Source organism: Aythya fuligula, chromosome 3 (genome assembly GCF_009819795.1).
Source record: "Aythya fuligula isolate bAytFul2 chromosome 3, bAytFul2.pri, whole genome shotgun sequence".
NCBI lineage: Eukaryota > Metazoa > Chordata > Aves > Anseriformes > Anatidae > Aythya > Aythya fuligula.
Window position 1 is genome coordinate 60,130,502 of NC_045561.1, and position 25,013 is coordinate 60,155,514.

General features: G+C 42.7%; 1 protein-coding gene across 1 annotated transcript; it reads left to right on the top strand.

The window, feature by feature from the left end:
• Positions 1 to 660: 660 nt before the first annotated feature.
• Positions 661 to 24,443, top strand: NT5E (5'-nucleotidase ecto). The gene is made up of 9 exons (XM_032183895.1): positions 661 to 993; positions 4,849 to 5,071; positions 10,093 to 10,281; positions 13,841 to 14,038; positions 15,550 to 15,701; positions 18,343 to 18,451; positions 19,294 to 19,443; positions 20,972 to 21,172; positions 22,854 to 24,443. The coding sequence occupies exons 1-9, from the start codon at positions 661 to 663 to the stop codon at positions 23,009 to 23,011; spliced, it is 1,713 nt and encodes a 570-aa protein (XP_032039786.1). The 3' UTR covers positions 23,012 to 24,443.
• Positions 24,444 to 25,013: the final 570 nt, after the last annotated feature.

The window sequence follows — 25,013 nt, forward strand, 5'->3', positions numbered from 1 at the left end:
GGTGCAGGGACTTATAGGGAAGTTAAAGCACGTGACAAGCTCACTTTCCACGATTCCATTCTCCGGATAATTTGCTTGTTTATTAGGAGCAGGACACGCCGTGGGCACACAGCGTAAAGGGGCAGGCTGGGGGCTGCGCTGGTTGACCGAAATGGCACAGGACCCCTGGCGAGTTGTTTATTTAGGGCATCGGCGTTCCTGTTTTTTCCCCTCAGCAGGCACATGCCAAGCCACAACCGTACGCTCAGCGTTTAACCACGGAAATCCTCTTGAAAGCGATCCACGAGCTGCAAACACTAAAACCCTAATTAAAGCAGCACTTCGAGCCGCGTAAGCCATCCCGAGGGCTGCGGCAGCCGCTCGCTCTTTTATTTCCAGCACCGCCGGAGAAAAGAGGAGGAGGGGAAAGGCTGGGTGGGACGCTGCGAGCCACCGCGAAAGGTTGAGAAAGCCCTTCCAGCAGCCCAGCCACTCGCCGAGGAGCCTCCCTGGAGTTTGTCCCCTCGCTGCCGGCTGCCTTTTCGCCTTCCCGTGCCACCACTTCGCGAGCTCCGGGCGGGGCGCACCGGGGCGCACCGGGGCGCATTGGGGCGCACCGGGGCGCACCGGGGGGCAGCGAGAAGGGACCGCGGGGGTGGAGCGAGGGGACAGCGGGGAGGGATGTGGCGGCGGGTGGCCGCGCTGTGGCTGTCCCTGTGCCTGTCCCTGCCCCTCTGCCCGGCGGCGGCGGCTCGGCTGCGGCTGACGGTGCTGCACACCAACGACGTCCACGCGCGGGTGGAGGCGCGGGGCTGCGCGGGGGCCCCGCGGGGCTGCGCGGAGGGCGGCGTGGCGCGGCGGGCGGCGCGGGTGGCGGCCGAGCGGGCGGCCCGGGGGGGAGGCGCGGTGCTGCTGCTGGACGCCGGGGATCAGTACCAGGGCACCGTCTGGTTCTCCCGCTACAAGGGCCAGGAGGCCGTCCACTTCATGAACCTGCTGCGCTACGACGCCATGGTAAAGAGGGGTGGAGGGGAGAGGGGGGCTATCCCGCTCCTTGGGGTGATGGGGGGCGGCTTTCCTCGCCCCTGGGGTGTCCAGGGGGTGAGAGGAGCCTGGATTGCAGCAGAGGGGTCACAGCCATGCCAAGGGGTCAAAGCCCTGCCAAGGGGTCAAAGCCGTGCTGGGGGGCTCGCGGCTGGCAGCTCACCTGGCTTCAATCCCATGGGAAGGGTCAAGAGGCACGCGGTGGTGGTGCTGTTCCAATAGGGTTTGGGGTTTTAACCTGCTTGAGGCCGGTGCCAGCAGGCTTGGAGATGTGAGGGTCTGGGCGTGAGGTGGCTGTGGGTGGCTGCAGTAGTGGTGTGAGCCGCTCGGTGACTATAGCAGAGTGCTTCAGAGGGAGCTGTGCCCTCACGCTGCCTCTTATGCTCTACCGAGTGCTGAGAGGAAGACTGAGGGATTTGGGATGAGGCTGGGGGATGCTTAGGTCTTTTCTCTCTGCTTCTCAGCCTATTCCTGTATAAAGGATTACTGTGGCTTATTTTGCTTGTGTACAACCCCAGAAAGGAGGACTGCGTATTTATTTCATCCAGGCTGGCAGCTTGAGGGAAAAATCTTGTTCTGGGCGTATCGCGTCCTCTGTCTTTATCTTTTTGCTTTCTCAGGAAAGGACTGAGCTTTCCTTTCCCAGCAAAAATGGTTTCAGCCACTTCTTCCCTCTGGCCCAGAGCAGCAACAGAAGGGAAAGTGTCCCAGCACGCTCTCCTGGGCTAAACACACCTCATGCCAGAGGGGCGGCTCTGGGGAGGATGCTGCTCTGTTTGCTTGGCCTGATGAACCTTGTCCTAATCCTAAAACAAACACCACCAGGGGTTTTCCTCCCAGTGGTGATGGGGAGGAATGTGTGCCTGCAGGACGTGCCTTTCCTGAGAGCTGGGAAGTGCTCTGGGGTTCTGCAGCGCAGGGAGAGAGCTCGGGATGGTTTTGCTCACCTTTCTTCCCAGCGGTTGCTGTTGGCTGCTCTTTCTCAGCCTTAACATTTGCTGGTTTGACTGTCTTATGGATGAGCCAGGAGCTTGTTTGGTTCCTGGTCATATCACAAGAAGAAATTCCTTTAGGCAAAATCATCAGTGTCCAGCTAGCGCCCAGCTTTAGGAATACGTTATGTAGGAAGAAGCATCAGCAGTTTGGCTAGGAGGTCCCGTTTCCTTTTTCGTCATAATAAGATTAAAAAAAATAAATAAATAAAAATAAACCCAGACCTTACTGGACATCCAGAGGCTTGTGCTGGATGCTAATGCCTTAGGGGAAGTAGTCGACCACTTGCACAGGGAGCGAGGTAAGAGCTGTGCTGCGGAGAGATGAGCTCGTGTTTCTTTAAGCAGAATTTGGGAAGCCACAGCTGTAGAAGAAGCAGTGGGGATTACCGAAATGGTTAGAAGCTAAAACATTGGAGTAGGATTGCAAACAGGATGAAGGAGGGAACATGAGTCACAGAGGTTGTTACAGGATGAGGCCAGGAGAACCATGGGAGGGTCTGGAGCAGCCTGGCAATGTTATCAGAGGTCTGCTCCACAAGTGGGACAAATATCCTTCTTTAGGTTTCTCCTTTTCCCATTTATGCCTGTTTTTCCCTCAAACCTATTTTCTCCTGTTTAGCTAGGCATCCCCTTCCAAATCTTCTTGTCACTAGCTTTGCCTTTTGGGGTTAATCACTCCAAAATCATCACAGTAAATACAACAAAGACAGTAACGGGAGGGATGAGAGAAGCGTTCCAGTTTTACTGCTAATTCTCATCCTCATGTTAAATTGTACTGTGATTTTCTGAAATATTTTTAGCCTGGTTTCTTGTGAAAAGGAGGATCAAATGACCACATGCTGTGCGCCTGCATGTTTCTGTTTACTCCCTGCTGTGATTTACACTTACGTTGGCCAGCGGATTTGGATTTGGTGAAGGTTTATCGCGAAGATACAGAGACACAGAAGCTCTGTGCATAAGGGTGGTTGGGTAAAGAAACCCCAAATGATCCGTGTCCTCCTCCCCAGAGGAAAAGCCTCATCAAAAATATTATTAGACACCAGTGATTTCTCATGAACAAGAGACTTTATAACCACCCCTACCATGGGAAAAGTTTTGATCAAAGCTTTTATCCTAATGGACATGAAACAATCCAAACCCAAGCTACAAAGCCAAGAGAAACAAGGTTTCATAAGAGTGTTTCTTTTTTTTCCATGATGAGCTAATGGCAGTTACACACAATTCAAAATCCTACTTAATTTGCAACCCGTTGTTTTAGGGTGTAATTATATATTTAGGAGGAACAGAAGGTATATGCAGCAGCCAAAAGAAAACGGCCTGTTACCATACCAAGATGCTCAATCGGTCTGTGGCCAGCCTTTGGGAACATCAATGGGCATTGAAACAAGTTTCTGTAGGGTTTGGTTCCTTTTTTTATTCCGTCTGGTTGTTGGTTGGTTGGTTGTTGTTTTTCTTGTTGTTGTTTTGGTTTGGTTTTGTCTCCCCTGAAAGAAAGACACCAGTGATCAAACCTTCTGGCCTTTCATGCTTGTAGTGGCTTCAGGGTCCTGCCGGGGCTGCCACGCGATGTAGTCTGTTTGGGGACTCAAAACTGGAACAACCACATGGATTGGTGTGTCTAAGTAGAGCAGAGAGGTATATCAGTCTTCTTAGGTGATGAATACAGCTTTCCCAACTTAATCTTCGGGATGAAATTACAAGCAAGCTTTTGTTTAGAAGAGCTGGCTAATTGACTTTACCACCCCTTTCGTGCTCTGCTCCAGTTCCCACCTGGAAATTGTTACGTGTGCCAACTTACTCCATGACCACATTTCCATAGAGAAAGCCTTTTCTTTCCTCACCCCAAAATGTGCTACAAGGCTCTTGCGTGTGTTGAGCTTCTGCACAGCTGCTCTCTGCAGGGATTTGCTGGCTGTTGCCAAACTTGCAGGCACAGGCATGCGGCAACTTGGGCTGAGCACGAAAACAGGGTGGGGATGAGCGATTCTGTGGCCTTTTTAAGGTAAGACCATTATTTTCTGTTTAGTAACCTAACCCAACAGAACATCCTCTTCTTGGTAGTATTATCTTGCTACTGAAGAAACCGGGCTGCTCATTTTCTGTGATACTCTTCAGACTTCACGGTGTTGAGGACGCTAAACCTGTATGCACACACGTCTAGTGCAGATCGCCTACGGAGACCCTCATTGCCTGATATTGGATCTTCTTCTGCATGTTAGAGCTTCTGCATATGGATAATAGCTGGAAAATTACATTTTCCTGTTGTGGTAGAGCACACAAACTCTTGCTAAATGTTAGCGTAAATATAAACTGTGCTCCAAGCACAAGCTCTTAAAATACATGTTTTATTTAGAGATAAAATATATTGTCATTGGCATGTAGCACTTACCTTTTTTTTCTTTTTCTATTTTTTTTTAACAATGTGTTTTCCATGCACAAAATGCATGTTTTCCTTGATGGTTATTGTTAAGCCTCCCTCTTGCAGTTGCAGGATGAAAAACCGCTGGGTTCTAATTTGGTGTATGAATGCAGACCCGTGTTTAGATAGGTTTTACATTCTGACTTTCACATCTGCATTGACGTAAGAGCATCTGAAAAGCAAAAAACTTTAAAAAAAAAAAAAAAAAAAAAAGAGTAACATTTCTGTGTTTGTCAGAAACAGGAATGTGCTTTTATTAACAAGCTACGGTGTTCTTGGAGAGCAACTTTTTACACCGGCAGATAACGACAGGACAAGGGGGAACGGCTTTAAACTACAAGAGGGGAGATGACAGTATTTATATTGAGTATTGGATGTCGGGTCTTAGATTTTCTTCTTGCTTTTCCACAGGCTTTGGGCAACCATGAGTTTGATGAAGGTGTGAGTGGATTATTGGATCCCCTACTTCGAAACGCTAATTTTACAATCCTGAGCGCAAACATTAAGGGAAACAGCCCATTAGGAAATGAAATGATGAAATATGTTTATCCTTATAAAATTATACATATTGGCTCCGAAAAAATAGGCATCGTTGGCTATACAACAAAGGAAACTTCCTTTCTTTCACAGCCAGGTATGTTTTCTTTAGTATGTAAGTCTATACCCTTTATTGCTATTGTATTACTTACCTACTTCTCTGAATCAAAAGATGATGAATGGTTTCAGTTGAAAAGTTTGTTGTTTTCTCAGGATATCCCTGTCTGATTGAGCCTTTTAACTGCCTAATTTTTAAACTGGTAAAAATGTGTTGACACAATTTTTTTCATACAGAACTGAATTATCTAGCGTCGCTGAATTATCTAAGAATATATTCTTAGAAGGCCAGTGAGATTGTGGGAAAGCTGGGGAGGAGAGAGAGGGTGCTTTGGGAGTGTTATGGTTGTCTTTGTTTATAATTTATATTCATTCTGCTATTTATCCATTTATATAAGTTTGAAGTCATGAATACAGCTTGCCTTTAAAGTGATGTGTGTTGAAACAAAGACATCACTGTGTTGAAATTTTGCTCATGGATGCATCCTTGCTTAAGCACTAGTAAAAGCAAGGAGAGCTGCTTCTGTGTTTTTGAAGCAGAAGTTGCCCAAGATGTTTTTGGCCTCTCGGATATTTCCAGAATTTAGACTACAGAAGGAACACCCATTCAACTTTTACAACAATTGCTTCATTCATGAGTAAAATTAGAGTTGATGAGGAAGAGACTTGTCCGTTTTTGACTATTTATTCCAACATTTAAGGGTTTTTGTTTTCAATAAAATGAAATGGAAACAAATAATTATAAATAAAATGAAAACATTTAAATCAACCATAGCAGATCTGAGTCACTGCCTGCTCACAGTTCAGCGCCCCTCTGAGAAAGTCAGACTTTCTTTCCTGCTTTTTTTTGCAGTAGGTTTTAAAAGAAACTGGGGTGCCCTAAACATTGATTTAAAACATTTTCCAGACTGAAAAAGGACTTCATATTATTATATCTCTTTCCAATGCATAGTAATAAATAAGTAATGTATAATGTTCCTGAGAAAATTCAGTACTTAAAGGAGGTATGATGTAAAACTGTTCCTTCTGTTCTGTTTAATTCCTGTTTGTTTAAGCTATTAGGAAGTGTGTGTCTGAGGTCAGAGCAGACTTCTGTGTCTGACTCCTATTTTACAATGCTGTGCTTTGGGGAGTCTTGTCTTATTTGTCCTCCAGTGAAAAAGAAAATTGATTGGTATTTCATGTAGACAACAGAATTTCACCTGTGCATGAGCGTGTGTCATCTGACATCATGCTGAGTTTGAGGAATGAATGTATAGCCAATTTTGTCCAGCATTGTTCTTCTCTAAGAGCTAATAAAGTAGATCTTGTCTCTTCTTCCACACAATTGTGCTGGTGCCGCAAGATCATCAGGTTAACTTTCTTGCAAATAATTATACTAGAGCAAAATCCAGATAGTGTTGGAGTGATCTTCTGAAGCATTTAAATACTCTTCCAGTAATATCTGAGTATTATATTCAATGTCTCAATATGCTGAGACATTTTAACAGCGGCCACAACTAGAAAAAACACTATTAGAAGGGAAGGTTGGTTATCTCCATATATGCAGCTAAAGCAGCCCTAAGCTAAGTAGGGTACTTCTATTCCACAGTGTAACGGAACAGCAGGGCAAAATCTAACAGCTACCATTTATAGCAATCAGGGTTTTTACAACGTTCTGTTTTGCCTACTCATTGGTTGTGGAGGAACATTTGGAAGCTTTGAAAATGTGAGTTCAGGACATGTTAGTGTAGCTCAGTGACAGCATATCACCAGTATCCAGCAGTCCTTCAGATGGATAACATCATGGCAGAGGTAGGTTAGTGGCAAAATAATTTTCAACCTAATTCCTTAGTCCAATGAATATGATATTCAAAGAATTTTAAGCTCAGCACCTTGCTTATCTCTACACACCTATTCCAGATGATTCAGTTTGCTCAGCCTCTGCAATAATTGTTTTGGCATGCTGTATGCTCTTAGGGCATTTTCAAGGCTTCAAAATAGGAAGCTTGAAATTGCTGAAACGTGAATTCCTACATGACTACTTTCCATGGAAATTTTTTTGAGAGTGTGATTTCTTCCATTGTTAAGTCTCAATTACTACAACACAATTATGAGATTACAGCTTGTACTTTTCATAGTGCAAAATATCTATCAACATACTAAAATTAAAAAGTCCTTAAATCTCACTGTTCCCATTACAAAGGAACAAGTAATCTCCGCTGAAGGTACTGTTAATGTTACTGTTTGGAAACCATAGGGATGAGGAACACTTAGCACAATTTATATATTACAGCCAATTGGCAGTTTCTCTAAAGTTCCCCTCTGTGGTGCTGTATACAGCTATCTCAGCTGAATGCCCAGCCACGTGTCCTGTGAGAAATGTTCATACCTTGGTACACTGACAGAGTTGTCTATGTACTTGCTTTGCGCTGGCAATCCCTTCCAAGACTATATTTCTCATATTAGATGCTAGTGGCTCACTTGCTTTTGTTCTGACAGTATGTTGTAAACCCCGAAAATAGCAAATACCTTTATCTGTCCTGAGAGGTGCCCTGTACGTGTTTGGTGTTGTGAAATAATACATCTCATTTTGTCCACTGTCTTTTTGTGTAAGGTAGAAACCCAAAGCAGCTTAGTCTAAAGCCCTGCAGGCAGCAAAATATTTACTAAAAATATCAACTTGGCCAGTTTTCTTAAAATGGAACTTGAAATTCCATTTATCCCACTTTGTCGTGGCTGGCTTGCGTAACATTGTTAACGTGCAGCCAGTTCTTTTTCCCTGCTCTGTTTGGATGTTTTATCTGAAACTCTACCTCCAGCTAGAAAGAGAAGAGGATGTCACCTCAGTTTAGTAAGTTGAGAGAGGAGTGAAATACTGTCACAAGCAACAGGTAACTCTTATTTAAGGCCTATATTTCAATTCAGATGTTTTAGAAAAAAAGGGGAATGGAGTACTAGGCCGTATGGTGCTTTTTGCCTGATTTCCTAGAGAAATGAGGAATTAAATTGCTCTTGTGGTTCCTCGCTGTACAATTTTTGAGCCTGCTGGGCAATTTCAGCAAAGTTTGATGAAGTGTTGCAGTGGCAGAGACACCAAGTTGTGTGGTAAGCCATGACTAGGTCAAGGGGAGGATATGAGGGCAGTCCCTGCATCCCCAAAGCAGAAATCCCTTTTTGAGGGTGAGGAGAGGTGCAAAGAAGTGCCTGCTGTCACAGCGAGTCCATGTTTGACCCTTTGGAGATCTCAGCTCTCATAACTGATCCCCACACTGTGGTGTGCGTGGCCACAGGAGGTGAGACAAGCACCTTGACGGGCCTACACTCAAGGTGCGCTTCTTGCACGTTGTCTTCTGCCAGGAGCCATGACCTAGGCCCAGCTTCTGTCAACCACAAGGATGTACAAAGAGGAGCTGAACTTGGTGGCCTGGAGAAGAAAGGCTGAAGGGAATCTAATTGCAGTCTTTCACTGTCTTAAGTGGTTTATAGAGAAGACAGGAAGACACTCTTTTGAGAAGGGCCCAGAGAAAGGACAAAAGACAATGGGCTCAAGTAGCACCACAGGAAATTATGGCGGGACGTAAGGAAAAGATTTGTCACGGTCAGAGCGGTTAAGCCCTGAAACAGGTTGCCCAGCGAGGCTGTGGATTTTCAGCTGGCTTGGACAGGGCCCTGAGCAGCCTCATCTGGCTTTGAGTTCCTGCGCCGAGTGGGTTTTGGAGTCGATGGCCCCCGGAGGTCCCTTCCAACCTCAATTAGTTTATGACTCTTTGATCCTAAGAAGAGGTCCACAGGAAGAAAATGTGGGGATGCTCTACACAATTTACTCCAAAATGTGCAGTACAGAGATTCCCTCTGGCAGTTGTAGAACTATTCAGTGGGTGTGGTGGTTAACCAATTTATATAACCCTCTTTTATCTCTTCCATTGTGGCAGTTTCCTCTTCATTTCCTGAGACGTTTTGCATTGAATCATGAATTAGTTTCACTCCTCCCTTTGTTATGAAATAATGTAAATCTTTTGACTTTAAAGGCATATTTCAAAACCGTTTGATCAAAAAAACTCCGCAGGCAGGAGAGGCATTAGGTAGACGGAGAATTAGTAGGAACAGTTTTTCAGCTGTCTTCACTGGAGAGTTTGCGATTACAGTTGCTGACTATGTTCTTAAACTTTGTTCTTAAATCTTGGTCAAAGAAATCAGCCTCTTACATAGGAAGTCCTTTTGCGCAACCATAAACACTGTGGCCAGGTTGAAAGTGCATGTTTGTCTAGCGTTCCTGTAACCGTTTGTCATGTTAGAATAACTTCAGCAGGCACAGAAACATTTCAGAAAGACCGTGAATTTCCCAATATTGTAGTCCAGAGGAGCTTTCTCCTTTCCGGACTTTCCGTTCTTTATGTTCTCATTTTGGGACAGCAGCTCAGTTGTGCTCTGTGCTGCCATTTGGTATTTCTGATAGCGGTTCGTTAGGTGAGATAGTTTGTATAAAAAGGCAGTTCAGAGTGTAGTGCAGGACTTTGAAGAAGTTGATGTTTAAAGCCTCAGAAGAGGGGAAAAATGAGATGAGTCTACAGTACAAAGAGAGAGAGAGAACCCAGGAGAAGGTGGAAGATCTCAAAGAAATACAATATGGGAAGAAAAAAACTTTATTGTGCTATACTAGTGTTTATAGCCAAGCACTTACTAACATACGTAGTCTCCTTTCTCCTAGCTTAATAACAATCATAATCATCATCATAATAATAGTAAAAGCCATTTAATTTCCGATGCCACAATTGGCATAATTGTATTTATTTTTAACGGAGTTATAACATTTAGTATAGGCAGGTATACACATTTCAGTGGGGAAAAAAAATGAATTTGTCTGAGCATGTAGGGACTTTTGAGAGACTGGAGAACATCAGATCAGATTAGGAGCTTGAGCCAACTAAGTATTTTTGAAAGCCACTGCTATTCAAAGTTTCATTAGTTACATAAAATAATATCACTATCACATAGTATCTGTTGGAAAAACTAGTAATTAAGGTACTTTGTAAATACATTCATGCTTCTTCCTTTTTTTTTTTTTTTTTTTTTTTTAAGGTAATGACGTAATCTTTGAAGATGAAATTGAAGCATTACAAATACAAGTGAACAAACTTACTGCGATGGGTGTGAACAAAATCATTGCACTAGGACACTCTGGTTTTACTGTGGACAAAGATATCGCCCAAAAAGTGAGAGGAGTGGATGTTGTAGTTGGAGGACATACAAACACATTTCTCTATACAGGTATTTTACTACTTACTGAAATGTTATTTCTAAAGCAAAGCTGAAACTGATAGTTTCTCCTTAAGCTCAGAAAACTTACACAGATGTAGTTTATTGCTGGCAGTGCTGGGCCAGTTTCACAGCTGGTACCACTCCATAACTTCCATGGAAGAAACTATCTAAACAGTCAGTGAGCAAGAAGTGCCCTAACTCACTGAAATGTTCCTTACTGCTGCAGATGTGCAAGGTGACCTAGACAAAGCAGGACACAGGTGGTAATGTTAAATATTAAATATTAAATTATTGCCACACATACAGTATGTGTTTCAAGTTTAGATAGATAAGTAAAGAGTAAACAAGATGTTTACATTTAGCCTTGTATGTGACAAAACCAAGAAAATCAGTCATATAAAACTTCAGAAGTGATACTAACATTGATCTTATGTGGAGTCTGATTCTGCATTCATAGATTAATCTTAGGCTTGCCATTAAGAAATGCCTGTACTTCTCACCTTTTCCATGTTTCCTCTATCTTGTTCAGTCCCTCTTTTCATGTGACTTTATTCTTCTCTCCCCTAGAGATAAACGTTTTTCCAGAGATGAACATTGTCAATAAGATTTAATTTCTTCTGCTACTTTAGGCAGAGCCTGCCATCAGCAGCTCGTTTCTTCTACAGTGCTGCTTCCTTCTCTGTGCCACAAGTGGAAAAACAACAACAAAAAGTGTTTTTTAAAAGCATAGAAGATAGCACATTAAATTTAGCAGAAACTTAATTAACTGATTGAGATTATGAATGGAATTTTCTATAATTTTCAGCAAAATTTCACTTGTGTCTCGCTAACAGGGTAGCGCCATGTACCCAGGTACTTCACTACTTATAATATGAGTTTGCACTTTTCATCCCCTCCTCAGCCCACCCACCTCCTTTCACTTTCTCATCCAGATTTGTCCCATGTTTACTGCGGACCTTGTCTCCCTCAGGCTCTCACCTTTTATTATTATCCCATTTGCTAGAAAGAAACCATCGCATGCTACAGTTACACATTACAGGGTTCAAAATACCTCTTGGATTTGGCCTCCAGGAATAACTTTGATCACTAAGCTGGAGCCACAAAGGATTTACTCACCTCCAAGTTAGACATTGCAAAATGTCTAGTGAAGGGGTGCAGGAGACAAGTGGCTGAAGCACAGCAGAGAAAGGACCATCCATCCCAACATCTTTGTCTTCAAGAGTGACCAAGTGGTGATGGTTTTGGGAAGAGCATACACACAGGCAAGCCTGTGGGGGTGCCGTACTCTAATACGCTCCCAGCAGCTTGCAGCTCAGGGGCTTCCCAAACCAGAGACAGCATCTTCGTATTTCCTCGTACCAGCCGGAACTTCTCTTACCTGAACTTGCCCCAGCTCCCCTTGAGCATTTGCAGACTTTTGGCATTCACAGGACCTGGTGGCAGGGTGTTCCAGCACTGACCTGTGCATCCTGCAGGGACCTTGCTCTCTTTTTTTTTTTTTTTTTTTTTTTGTTCCCCCAGTTTGTAGCCTGCTGCCCGCTGGTGGCATTTTTTGAAGTTTTATTCAACTATTTGGGAGATGGAAAAACAAAGGATGTACACAGTACTCGAAGTGTGCATTCATTGTGGATTTACATGGTAGAACATGGACTCCTTTGCAAAGAGGAGTTTTTTAGCCAATTTAGCCAATGCCTGTAGAGTTTGTGCCTCAAAATGGCAGCTGTAGTAGTCTTGATAGTGGGGCACCGCCTGCGATGACAAGAGGTGTGCCTGTGAACTCTCACAGGTGGAGATGGGATGTGAACCTGGAGATCTCAGCCCCTTGGGCATTTCACAATTCCAGGCTGTGACCCGTGGCACCTCTGTGGGACACACCCAGTGGTGCTTTGACCACCACCACCATCACTTTGAGACACGAGCTCCATCCACGCACTGACTAACAAATCTTTGCTGTAGTAGTCAAAATGTCCCTGTTCACAACTGAAACTAATAGAAACTGACTATAGATAGAAACTAAAATGAAGACCAGAAAGCATAACTTCCTCCTGCTAATGTTTCCATTCATTCAAGGACTAAACAAGGGCAAGAGATCAAAACCAATTCCTTTTTCAGTTCCAAAACCCCAAAGTCACGTTTGCATGCATAAATCCTTCAGGGTTCTCATTAGTTGCAGGATTTCTTAAATTCTTCCCCAAATAAACGTCAAGTAGTGAAGAGGTCTGGGCACTACCAAGAAACCAACTCTGTTGGCTGGGGTAAAAGTAGAAAAAAATAGTTCTCTGGTGAATTTGGTTCAGCTTGTCATTTGTTACAGCCATTCTCGCTGGAGACGAGAAGGGATTAGAGATAAATATGAATTGCATTAGTGTTCTAGAAGGAACATTTTTCACGCTTATCATCCCTGGATTTCATGTTACATAAACAACCTTAAATGAGAGGAAACCAGCTGTGCGGTGAGCAGTGCAAGCCAGGCTCCTGCTTTCCTCCCAGTTCACGTCCTGTGCACATGCTCTCACACTCCCCAGCCCACGGGCACCCCAGCTCTTGCCCATCAGACTGCAACAGTCCCATGGGCAGGAAAATGGGAAAAGAGCTGCAGGATTTGGTGGGGCTCTCTCATGGAGCGTGCAGCACCTCTCAGAGCCGCCCGACCTTGGTTTTCACTGACAGGGGTGGAAATGCTGACGGGAATATCTGAGGTGTGATGCCTCTCAGATAACGTTATCAAGAGCACAGAGGAGGCTTGTACCCCTGGGGCAAGAGCTGCATGGATTCCTCTGCCACTTTCCTCCTCTGCATAGTTTCTAAATCCTGTGGAAGCCTATGCTGATTGAGCCAATACCTCTCTTCTCTGGAAATGTCTTGCTATAACATATCTGTTTCCAAGTCCGGCATCTAATCGCTCTTCAAACTTTGCAGGTAGATAAGTGTTTTAAATCCATGACTACTTAACTCTCACACTGATAAAGTGTTTTTTTGCTTTTGCAAAACGTTCACAGCCTGCCTGAAATTTTGGAGACCAAGTTTGGTATAGCAAAAAAAATAAATTAATTAAAAAGTCATCTGGGTGTACATAAAAATTTACAGAACTGTCTGTAAATATTCTTACTGCATGTTATCAAAAAAAAAAAAAGTTCACACTTTTTTTTCCCTACGTTTTACTAACATTCTTGTTTTCTAGCTGATACACAATAAAGTAGTGTGAGGGCTTTTCAGCCAGAGGCTTGTATGTGTGCGCTACTTAGAGGTTTAGATTGGGATAATCAGGATGAAAAGTCCCTTTGTTGCTATTGTGACATGATGTCATGGAGGAGTGTGCTGTCACAACTTAAAAAACACTGTGGTGGTTATTGGAGCTCGAGTCCTGAAAACAACGTCCTCTCTTATGAATTAACATAACAAGACAATTAAATGTGTGCTTGTCCTCTCATACGGTCGTAGCTGGTTCTGCTTAATATCCTGGTCATCTATTTTTTTTTAAGGATGAAAGGCATTTGAATTGTCATTCTAAAAATTCCTTGAAGGTCACACAAGCTGAAGACCCTCTTTACATGGCTGTCTCGTGCAGGCACCCCACCCTCTACCGAACAGCCGGATGGCCCCTATCCATTCATGGTTGACTCAGATGATGGGAGGAAGGTGCCAGTCGTACAAGCTTACGCTTACGGAAAATATCTCGGTCGCTTAAACGTTACATTCGACGAGAAAGGAAATGTGGTCGAAGCAGTTGGAAACCCTATTCTGCTGGACAGCAGTGTTCCTGAAGGTATGTGAATTAAAAACTTGAATCTGCCTGCAGCCCTCTACCCCAGTTCAAGTGCTGTTGTGTTAAATACACACACAGTGCAACGTTGTGGAAGAATTCGGCTTGCTTCCTGCACTTGCAGCTGACTTTGGTGCAAGTTTCAGGTTGTGTAACTGTTGTACTCATTGTCTTACATATTTCCTCTTCTAAACAGTGAGATATAAAGGTCTTGGAATATGCACAAATGCAGTGTATGTCTTTGCTTGCTGGAAATCATTGATAGTCCTTTTGTGGGAAGTCCGGTGATACATTACCTTACCATTCAGCAAGACCCATGATGGGCATCCCTGTAATTAGGATTTTAAATATTACGATGACTGGGTTCTTCAGAACAGAGTTCAGGACAGGAGACAAATGCTGAAGTATTAAAAAAAAAAAAAAGAATACTCTGACAACATGCAAATACAATGTACAAAGCCCACATCTTCCTGTTGTCAGTGCTGAGGGTGCTCCATGTTTAAGGTCTGGAACACTTGAGCTGGAAGGAGAGTCCCTCTGCTGCTTTCTGTCCATAACTCTGCCCAGGCTGCGTCACATACTTGTCTGCTCTGCAATTGCCCATGCCTGATGCTCTGTTCTCTGTTTCTTCACCCGTGTTTGCTGTATGAAGCTCTGATCTTTCACCAGGTTTTCTGGATTCTACCAGAGTGTTAATAAAATAAATCTTTTAAAAAATATGTTTTCAGAGCTATCATACGTTATTCTCAGTGATATATTAATTTAATGAGACAATTATAAGAGACTTTGCACTCTGATATGAGTAAGAGCAAAAATTCAGCTATATAGGTGCTCTGGTTTTATAAATGTAATATTTGAACACAACATTATACCATTATACATGCTGCTGTTGCTGACAAAGTTACATGGCAGATTGCTTAAAAGTAACAGCTGATATAAAGCAGTAGAGACATGATCCGTCCGCATATGCAAGTATCTTTGTATCTGTTTATTTTCAACTAGATTTGCACAGATGCACATATAGAATTAATTCTTATAATGTGCTTTTTTTTTCCCTTGGCATTGATATTTGAGCTAGTATTCCTTTTTGTACTGTGTTAAAGGGTAGGAGGCTATATTTAGAAGGGGAAAAAAAAAAGAGGGATGATGCCAAATAAAGACCAGGCTCACTTATATTTTAAAAATTCTTGTACAGTAGCTGTCATCTACCAAGGCAGAGGCTAGAAACCCCCAACTATCAGAGATTACAACAGGACTGGGCAAAAATATGTTTAAGAGTAAGAGAAAGATAGCTTTGCTGTGGCAAGGGAATAGTTTATTTTCAGTGGATTGTGTGGTTCCGCTGGCTCCCTCTCTAAGCTTTGTTTAAAGCAAGAGTAGATGCCAGCTTGCTGGAAAAGCCCTTCGGGAAAGTGTGACATTTTAGAAGCATAACGAGCATGCTTTTTTCCTAAGCTTTGCACATTAAAAATAACCACGCTGCTTGTTTTACACTTTTATCCTCCTTTTTATAGATGAGCACATTAAAGAAGAAGTGGAAAAATGGAGGAAAAACCTGGGGAATTACTCTCAGGAGATTGGAAAAACCAGTGTTTACCTGAACGGGACGAGCCAAGCGTGTCGCTTCCAGGAATGCAACATGGGCAACCTGCTCTGTGATGCTGTGGTAAGGAGTTGCCACCACAGGTGGCAATCATATCCATGTAATTACTCGAGAGCCAGCAGATGAAGGGCTCCCAGGCTCTGAACTGTCTCTGTGTAGGCTCTTTGCTGCTTTCCATCACTGTAACGTCTTGTGATTCCTTAGAAAGGCCTCGCAGGAGCAGGGCTACAGCAAATCTCCCTTCCTAGAGTGAGGAGCAGTTTATTCTCTGCATAGATCCTCGTACAGAGAACTGCTTGCTCACAGCTGGCTCCTGCAGGTGCTGAGGCTGCAGTTGTAAGCTCTGTCACCCGTGATGCTGCTGCCCCGCTTCTCGCTCTGACAAGTGAGCGTGCCCAACGCGTTTGTCTCAGCCAGTGCTGGCAGTGCCCTTCTATGGACTTGTCATGAAACAGAGCCAGGACCCAGGGGCTGGAAGATCTTAGGGTATTGTCAGGGCCTGAGGGCACCTCCAGCCCTCTCTGTCCCTGCCCACCTGCCCCAGGACCCCACCTCAGCCCCAGGACTGGTCGCCAGCTCCCCACAGCCCTGCCCATCCCCAGGGAGGTGCTGGGTGTCTGGGGCTGCCCCAGTGTCCCCAGTTGCCCTGCTCCTGGCCAGGGTGGTGAGATGGGACCTGGCTGGTGGCCCTGGTCTGATGGACCCCACGTGGAGACCAGAGGAGAGAGGAGGATGAACCATGGTTTACCCAGTCCATGTTACTGCTTTTCTTGTAATCCTCATGATAATTCTTAGTTCGTGGACTAATTTCCAGATTAGGTTAAGATCTGGGAATTCTGCATTCAGTTCTGCTAAAATGGCACCGCCTTGCTTTTTCGTCCTGCTAGCCACTCTTGTACATATATTTGGGTATGAAAAAAAAAAAAAAAAAAAAGAAAGAAAAGAAAAGAAAAAAAAAGAAAAAAAATCATATATTTCCTCATTTTTTACATTTAAAGAAAGTCACTTTGTTGTCCTTCATAAGCCTGTAGATTTTCTTGATACACATTTTGCCTTGGGCTGTCAAACTCTACTTTGGTGAGGTAGGTATCCGTAGCCAACCATCTGCATTCATCGTAAACCCACACGGATCACCCTTTATGTTCTTTGCCATACCAGTTATAAGCTTGCTTTCCTGTCTGGTGCTGTGCATTCAGGGGTATTAAGGAAACAAACAGACCTTTCTGTACCATGGGCTTGAATATTTAGAGCTGTGCGTGGAAATCTGGAGATTGAGAAATGAGAAAAGTTGATGGAACAATTGTGCTGAGTCAAAACAGAGGTGTCCATGTTCAGTGGAGCTTCTCCAACAGGAGCCCAAAACCTCAGGATAACAGGTTGACAGGAGCAGATGGCATTTACAAAGGAATTTAAAGGAACTCAGATGAGAAACTGCTGACTTGTTAACTGCAGTGTGCAAGCTTTTGTTCCCAAACTGCCTCCGTGCTCAGGGCTGGAGAGTAGTGAGTGTAGGAGCACATTGTAAGCATGTTTTTGTGGGGTACCGAGGAATTACAATTTGTAATCCTGATGTCTGTTCCAGGACTATCGCTAAATTAGAGGGTATAGTTCAGACTGAAAAATCAGCAAACAGAAAAAAGATAATCCATTCATTAGACAAGAATTACAAACTCGAGAATGGATCTGGCCTCAGGGAACACCAGTGAGCACTAAGCTGGACATACAAAGGATTTATGCACCTGCAAGTTAGAGGCTGCAAACTCTTAGCCTAGGGGTGCAAGGGAAAAGGGGCTGAACTGGAGCAGGGTCCATGCTCGTTCTTCAGTTTGCATCCTGCTGTGCCCACCACTCATGACTTCATAGGCATCAAATATTTTCCTTCCATCCACTCTTTACCAGAACAGAGACCTACCCTACATCAGCGTGCTATGATCAGATGCTTCCTGGTGTCTTTGACCATCCTTGTCACCCCTCTCTGCATCTTTTCTAGATTTACTTTTCTTTTTATTCTTGAGATGGGGAAACACACGGACTCCTATCCAACTTCCACTTGCTCTTCCTGATTTTTATTGGCTTCTGTCATGCCCCTCCTGTAGTTTTCTCTTTGTGAGACTGACAAGTCATAACCACAGCCATTCCTGTATGGAAACGAGCCCATCCCTTCCATTATCCTTATTTCCTTACTCTGAACCCTTTCCTGTTCTACTCAGTTATTTCAGTGGGTTGACACTGTAGGCTCATCATCTTTATGTGACTGAATAAATCCCTCATCTCCATTTTCTTTACTATTTAGCATGTCTCAAGCAAATATTATTTTGTCCTTGCATTTTGCTTTTGTCAGAGTTGGGACACTGTTGGAGACACGATCCTGCACAAAGCAGATTGGGGTCTGACCTAGTATGCCTGTCTGATATTCCTCCACTCCCTAACATCTTTCTAGTTTGCCAAGAGCATTCCAAATAGTAAAGACCAATCCTTTTCTCAGCTGGCCTGCCCTGATAACGTCATATACACAGACACTATGGGAAAGTTTGAGAGTTCTCTACAGGAAAAGACAAAAATTTTTCTTCTGAAAAGTTAAAAAAAAACCATATTTTAATTTTTATTTTTTTGTATCAGTCTCAGTCTCAGTATTGTGTGTAAATTTCTGCAGCCTAGACTAAGTGAAGGTTAAAAAATCAATTTAAACACTTTCCTTTGGCAGCTTTATGAGAACGTCAGACATCCGGATAGAAAGTCGTGGAACCATGTCTCGATGTGCATCCTGAATGGAGGTGGGATTCGGTCGTCCATTGATGAACAGAGAGCTAATGGTACGTAAAGCTGTGTGCTGAATGACAACTCTATCAAGAAGGAGCAATCAAGTTATTGTGCAAGCCTGAATGCAGCGTTAGGTATGGGCTTGTCCTGATGGGATTTGCATAGTGTTTGGCAGCTGTTTCAAACTCTCCGAAATAGTTATCCATCATAAGAGCGCAACTGCACTCAGGCTGACATTCGTGGAAGTTTTTAATGTTGTTTGTACATGATGCTTTTTAACATTTTGTTCTCTCTCCTTGCTGTTGTGGAACAAAGAAAAACGGTGGCTGCTCTTTACCTCCTACCATAGGGCGGCATATGCTACAGTGGCTGGAAGCTTTCTGCAGTCTGCCACAGAATACGTGAATTAGTTTGTCTTTTGAATGCTAAGGTTTTCTTTACAGTTCTTATTTTCCTGATATCAGATAAATGAAAACTAAAAAAAAAAAAAAAAAAAAACACTTTTTTTTTTTTTCATTTTAGCTAAATCCTTCTCTAGGACTACTCGAGTAAGTCTTAAGCGATTGGAGAAATTGCCTGACTTGAAGTATGAATTTCTGGTTTTCTTCATATTAGGTTGATGGTTTGTAATCTGTTTTAGTAGAGGTATTTGAACACAATATTGTACACAATATATGCAGTTACATCACACTCAGATTTACTTGTCTCGTTCAGCTGGATGACAATGACAAAGGTTCATTGATCGGGACAATACACGTGATCCTCACCTGCACCTCAATTTCTCACACTGTATTTGCCATTTTCCTTGTCAAAAACATACTGCTAAACAGTCCTAAAATAGTACTGAGATTTTTTTTTTTTTTTAGTGGATGTAAATAAAGTCTCATTCCCCCAGGTAGCATTACTATGGAAGATTTGCTCTCTGTTTTGCCATTTGGAGGTCGTTTCGATTTGGTGAAGCTGAAAGGCTCCACGCTGAAAGAAGCTTTTGAGCACAGTGTGCACAGGTACGGGAAAGGAACAGGAGAGCTGCTGCAGGTTGGAGGTATGCTGTCTTCCTTCCTCCTCTTGGTTTTCCAAAACAGCCGACCCCTCCTTGGGCCTTGCTTGCATGACACCTGGAAGGCATTGCGTTGCCTCCTTAAGAATGGAAAGCAAGCTGGCAACACATCCCAGCTCCGTGCCTTACGTGTGCCAGCTAACTGACACTATTTATACTGAATATGTTTTTGCTGAGCCACGGGAGCCCCCACAGCGCACAGGCAGCGATGGGATTCCCAGTTGTTTCAGTAACCCATAACTGGCAGCAGTTTAATTATCTACAGGAAGAGATGGTCAAGTAGAGCTGTAAGTTATCGCTGCGGCAAGCTCCTGTTTTCAGTTCTTCGCTGAAAGCTTGCATGAAAACCCAGACCAGGCTTCCCTGCCACGTTGTTGCCAATTTCCAGTTTATCAAAATCAGTTTGTGCCATTGCCTAACGGCTGGAGATGTGTTCAGAGTTAGTCCGAGCGGGCTATGGAATTGCTCCAGTGAATTTCTAAATAGTTTAGGGATGAACAGTTAATATTAAAAACATACACTTTTCTTGAATCACAGCTCCCCAGATACTTATCCAGATGTGTGCTAGGCTACGATCATGTTTATTCCTGCTCTCCCTGTGATGCTGTGCGGGTTCCTTTGTTTACCTAGCAGAAAAGCTAGGCTCCACGGGCAGGGGCTGAGTGATGTCCCCATCCATGCCTCTCCCCATGTAGGCTGGTGATGGGGACACGTTATTCCCTGCAAGATCCAGAACCCCACGTGCCAAGGGCACGGCCCACATCTCACATGCAGCAGCGAGTTACTGTTAGGATAAAACAGCGGCAGCAGCCCTTCCACTGCCTTCTCGTAGAAAGAAAGCAAGCAGAAAAGACACCTAGTAGCTCTGGAAAGGGTTCAGGACAGAAGATGCAGAGGAGGAGAGCCAAAGTTGGAAGAGACACTGTGCTTGGGGCTAGCTTTAGTGGCTTCCTGAGCAGCGAATTCTTGGCAGTGCTGTTCCCGGGGCCTAGCCCTGCCCAGGCTTTTAACGAGGAAGGTTCACAATGAGAAATCTTCATTCTTCTACAGCAAGTAGAAGCCACAACATTCAGTCCTGGCTTAGCTTTCTTTCCTTCAGCACAGTGCTTATTATCCATAATAGGCTGGCTGACTTTAAAAGTCATCTCAACCAACAAGAGCATGGAAAGAAAAGGCGCATGCTGAGAGCATTCAGGGAAAGTATTTTTATCTTGCAGTATCCTAACCCAATTTGTTTCTGTGAAAAAGGTGACAAGAAGCCAGCAGGTGATCAAACAAGTAACCAAGGCAGGGCAGTACTCCAGCAATTCTCTAAAGTTGTGGGTTTGCTTGGATAAAACTTGATTTGCGTGCTAAGAAAACACAGCATTATCAGTATCCCTCAGAACAATATAACCTCAGTCACAGAAGCTGATGTAAAGAATCCTAAAAACGATGGAGGGTGCTGCTTCTAGCCCCTTGTGTTTGAGAGGCACTGCAGGAAGCGGTACTCAAACACCTATTCTTTTTGTAGGCATCCACGTAGTCTACGATCTCTCCAGAGACCCAGGAAACAGAGTTATTAGTATAGAAGTGCTTTGTACGGCCTGCAGAGTCCCAGCCTACGTCCCACTGCAGATGGATGAAATATACAACGTGACTCTGCCGTCCTACATGCTCTTCGGTGGAGATGGCTACCACATGCTCAAAGAGAAACATCTGGCATACGAGAAAGGTAAGCACAGGCTCTAAGAAGGTAGCAGACAATTCCTGAAAGCTAAAAGATCTTCCTATATACGTGTCAGATTTTTTGCTTTTAGTGGATAAATTTGTTTCTAATCTGATGGCTCTGGGTTGCTAGTTTTGCTTTTAGTTAGCAACTTTTTTTTTAAAATCACAGTTAAATCATAAAAGCTTCAAGAAGTTTGAAAGCTTCAAAAAGAAACTAACCCTTGTCAGTGCTTAGAGAGTGGTTCTGAGATCATGGTAAATCAGTGAAAAAGCAAAAACCACGCTAGACTAAATATTATGCGTACTGCCTTGCACACGTACCGACTACTAAACAATGGATCGAAAGGAAAGGTGCTATTTCTGTTGGATCTCCAAATTCTGCTCTCTGGAAGCATTTGCAAAGGCAGAACTGTCCTTGTCCTACTTGGGGACATGAAGCTCAGGTGAGCAACACAGGTGGAGGGGAGGAAAAGACACCAGCTTGTTCTGCGGGTGTTACCCCATGCCTCCAAAAGCATCGGGCTTCTCACAAGTTCTGCAGCCCATCCCCGGGGTGTTTTCTAACGTTATTTGAACATCCTTTACAGTAGCATATAAACTATTAGAAATTCATCGTTCCTACAGTTAACATAGACATCTTTTGGGACAACGGGCAACTTTGAAAAGTCTTTGAGATTAAAATTATTTCTGAAGACACACACACACCAAAATGTAACGCCCTATTAAAAAGAAAGAAAAATAGAAGTATCTTCTAGGAGCACGTCTGTATCACCTGGAACGTACCCTGGGTATGTTCCGATTCCAGACTGATTATAATTATAATTTAGTTAAGCATGTTTGTACTACCAAAAAGCACTTCCTTTTGGACCTTCCTTACAGACTATTCCTCGGTTCTGCAGGATGTTTTAATTTAGATTTGATTCTCACAAGTGGGAGTGATGTTTACAATCAAATTCAGCCTTGAATGGGGGGTAGCGGTGGTGTGGTTTTTAGAGAATAACTGTTTACACAGGAATAAACTCACATAGAAACAATTAAGAATAGTGAAAGGTAACAGCCTGAAATGTTCTTGTAGCATCGTTCAGTATATGAGAGGGGGCAAAGTAATAAAAGCTTTCAGATGGAAATATTGCACGATCATGGATCAGAAATGGGTTAAGAGGAGATGGCTGGCTGCAGTGACTCAAGAGGGCCTTCCACTCCAGAAAATGTGTGCACACAGGCTAGAGATTCTTCTTAAAAAATAAAAATAGTAAAATTTGAAAAAGGTGCAAATGACAACTCCACCAGATCCATAGCACTCTACCCAAAACTGGTGGGAGACCTCAACCTACCCCCATCTGATTGGAAATTACCATTGTAACAGAGAGAAGCAAACAAAGAAAGCCAGACAAAGCAAAGGTGGTTTTTGTTTTGGTAAAAGGTGAGATTACCAAAAAATTGGTTACAAACCACGAGAGTGGTTTTAGATTTTATTTGTGCACAAAAAACAACTCTCCACACCCATACGTTGTCCTGACGGCAGGCCTTCTGATGAGGAGGATCACACACAACAGGACACTGTCAGCTTTAAGACTTGAGCTAAAACTGCAATTGTAAATTAAAGTTTTGTACGGAGCTTGGCTGCTGCAGAGAACCTTAACATTTTTATTTATTTATTTATTTATTTTTGCTTATCTGCTTAGGTGAACCTGATGTAGAAGTTGTTTCCCGTTACCTTGACAGAATGAAGAGAGTTTACCCAGCAGTTGAAGGTCGAATAAAGTTTTCTTCAGGAAGTCTTGTCCAAGGAAGTCTTACCCTGATTTCTATAGTAGTGACTGTAACGTTCTTGCATACCTGATTTTTGCTCACTTTTTACATTTAGAGGAAGATGGAAGGATAGAACTGGTGCTGAGAAAGGGAAAAGAACTGCTCTCTTTTCTCAAACCTTAAAATGAGCAAATGTTTTGGTTTCTGCATGTAGCCAGTAAATAGCACAAGTGATTATCTTTGATCTGGTAGAGTCATTGAAGTGAATGAGTGGGCAGAACTCATGGCTTACTTGGAAGCAGCAGGTACAAACAAATGTGCATAACCCACAATTCAGGTTGAGGTTACAAGAAGCAAAAGTATCAGTCCTCCATCACAGAACAACCACTAACCAAAATGGGCTATTCTTAATTCATCAAATTATTTTAGCTGTTTCAGTGAGTTGATTAAGAATCTGATACCAGTAACGTAAACAAGCTTCTAAAAACATATTATAAAGACATTATAAAGACATATAGGTATACGTATCTCCCGTTAATCTCCACTCAGGGTGTAAGGTTTCAAACTAATAAATCTGGCTGCTTCCAGTTATCTTACCTACACCAATGCCTGAAAGAGCTGGATTAAACTCAGTGTCATGAAAAGCACTGGTCCATTTCTGTACAATTAAAAGTTCTTGCATTTTACTTTTTAAGACACAGCAGCCCCTTTTGTATTTGCCATTAATAAAGAGCGCAAGAAAAGTTTGATTTGATTTGGATAAATGTTGACAAAACAAGTATGTAACGTCAGCATTCAATATGGCCACTTTGGGGACTGTAGCTAGAGTAAGGTGATAGTATTTAAGATTGTTTCATATAAAGATGCTCAAATTTACACCTTATTCCAAAGACCAAAGCACAGGACTCTTGAGCATTACCCCGTATCAGCAATGTTCACAGAGAACGTCAGATATACACACATTGATTCCTGCAGCACTATGGAGTCCTTTAAAAGTTGGCCAGTAATGAGGCTTTTTACAGTATAACCTAGCTTCATCATAATTGTGATCATAATTCAAAAGCCTATTTCCTACATGGGGAGGCTAAGCTTAAAAAATACACAGTTGTAAGAGGCAGGCTAATGAGCATAAAGTCAGAAGTAGGATGAAATGCTAAGTCTACATTTCTGACATTTTATCAAGGAATGATTGCTTATAAATGAGTATAAACAATGTTATTTTTTTAAATATAATTTCCATTCAGAATTTTGACATCACTGTACCTCCCTATTGCTTATTGCTGTATTAAACCAACATGCATAATTTTGAATAAACCTACTTCGATTTTCTGGAAAGCAAATTATGCTTTTTTTCAAGAGTCAAGCTACTCACTTAAATTCAGCGCATCTGTAGATTACATGGAGGAGTTGTATAATATTAAGATAAACTTCAGTATATTTAAATTTCAAGACATCATTAGTTTTCACATAAATTCAAGGGTTGTGCATGAAAAGATCTGGACTACACAGTTGCATTAAATAAGCTGTACCTGCACTTTTTTTTGGTTGTTTTGTTTAAAAACAAGTTACAACTCCTCTTTTGGTATACCCAGAGGGAAATAACACCTCTACCTTCTTTTGGCAAACAGAAGGAAAAAGTATAGACAAAAGCAGTATAGACAGTTAATGCAAATTGTATAGACAAAGAACAGTAATGCTGCATTAGATAAGTTTGGCTTGTTTGTAAAAAAAAAAAAAAATAAAATAAAATAGGGAGTGTATGAAAAAAATTTCAAGGAATGTCTATTAACATATTTCTGTGGTGTTCTTTGAGTAAAACTTCTTAAAAATCTATGTATAAGCACTTTTAAAGTGTCTTTTATAAAGGCTGAGCCGACCAATTAAGGTTTACAGGAAAAATCTTCCATACATTTTTGTGCTAATAAATGCTTAGTAAACACTAAGAACAGACTCATATACTCTTTTGTGTTCCTAATCTATTTTTCGAAGTGTCCTTACAGGAAAGCAATTGTTACACTTTTAGCAAAGGTAAAGATGTAGGCTGCTCTCCTATTTTATACCATCCTGTACTTTCACATGCTTTTTTCATTTGT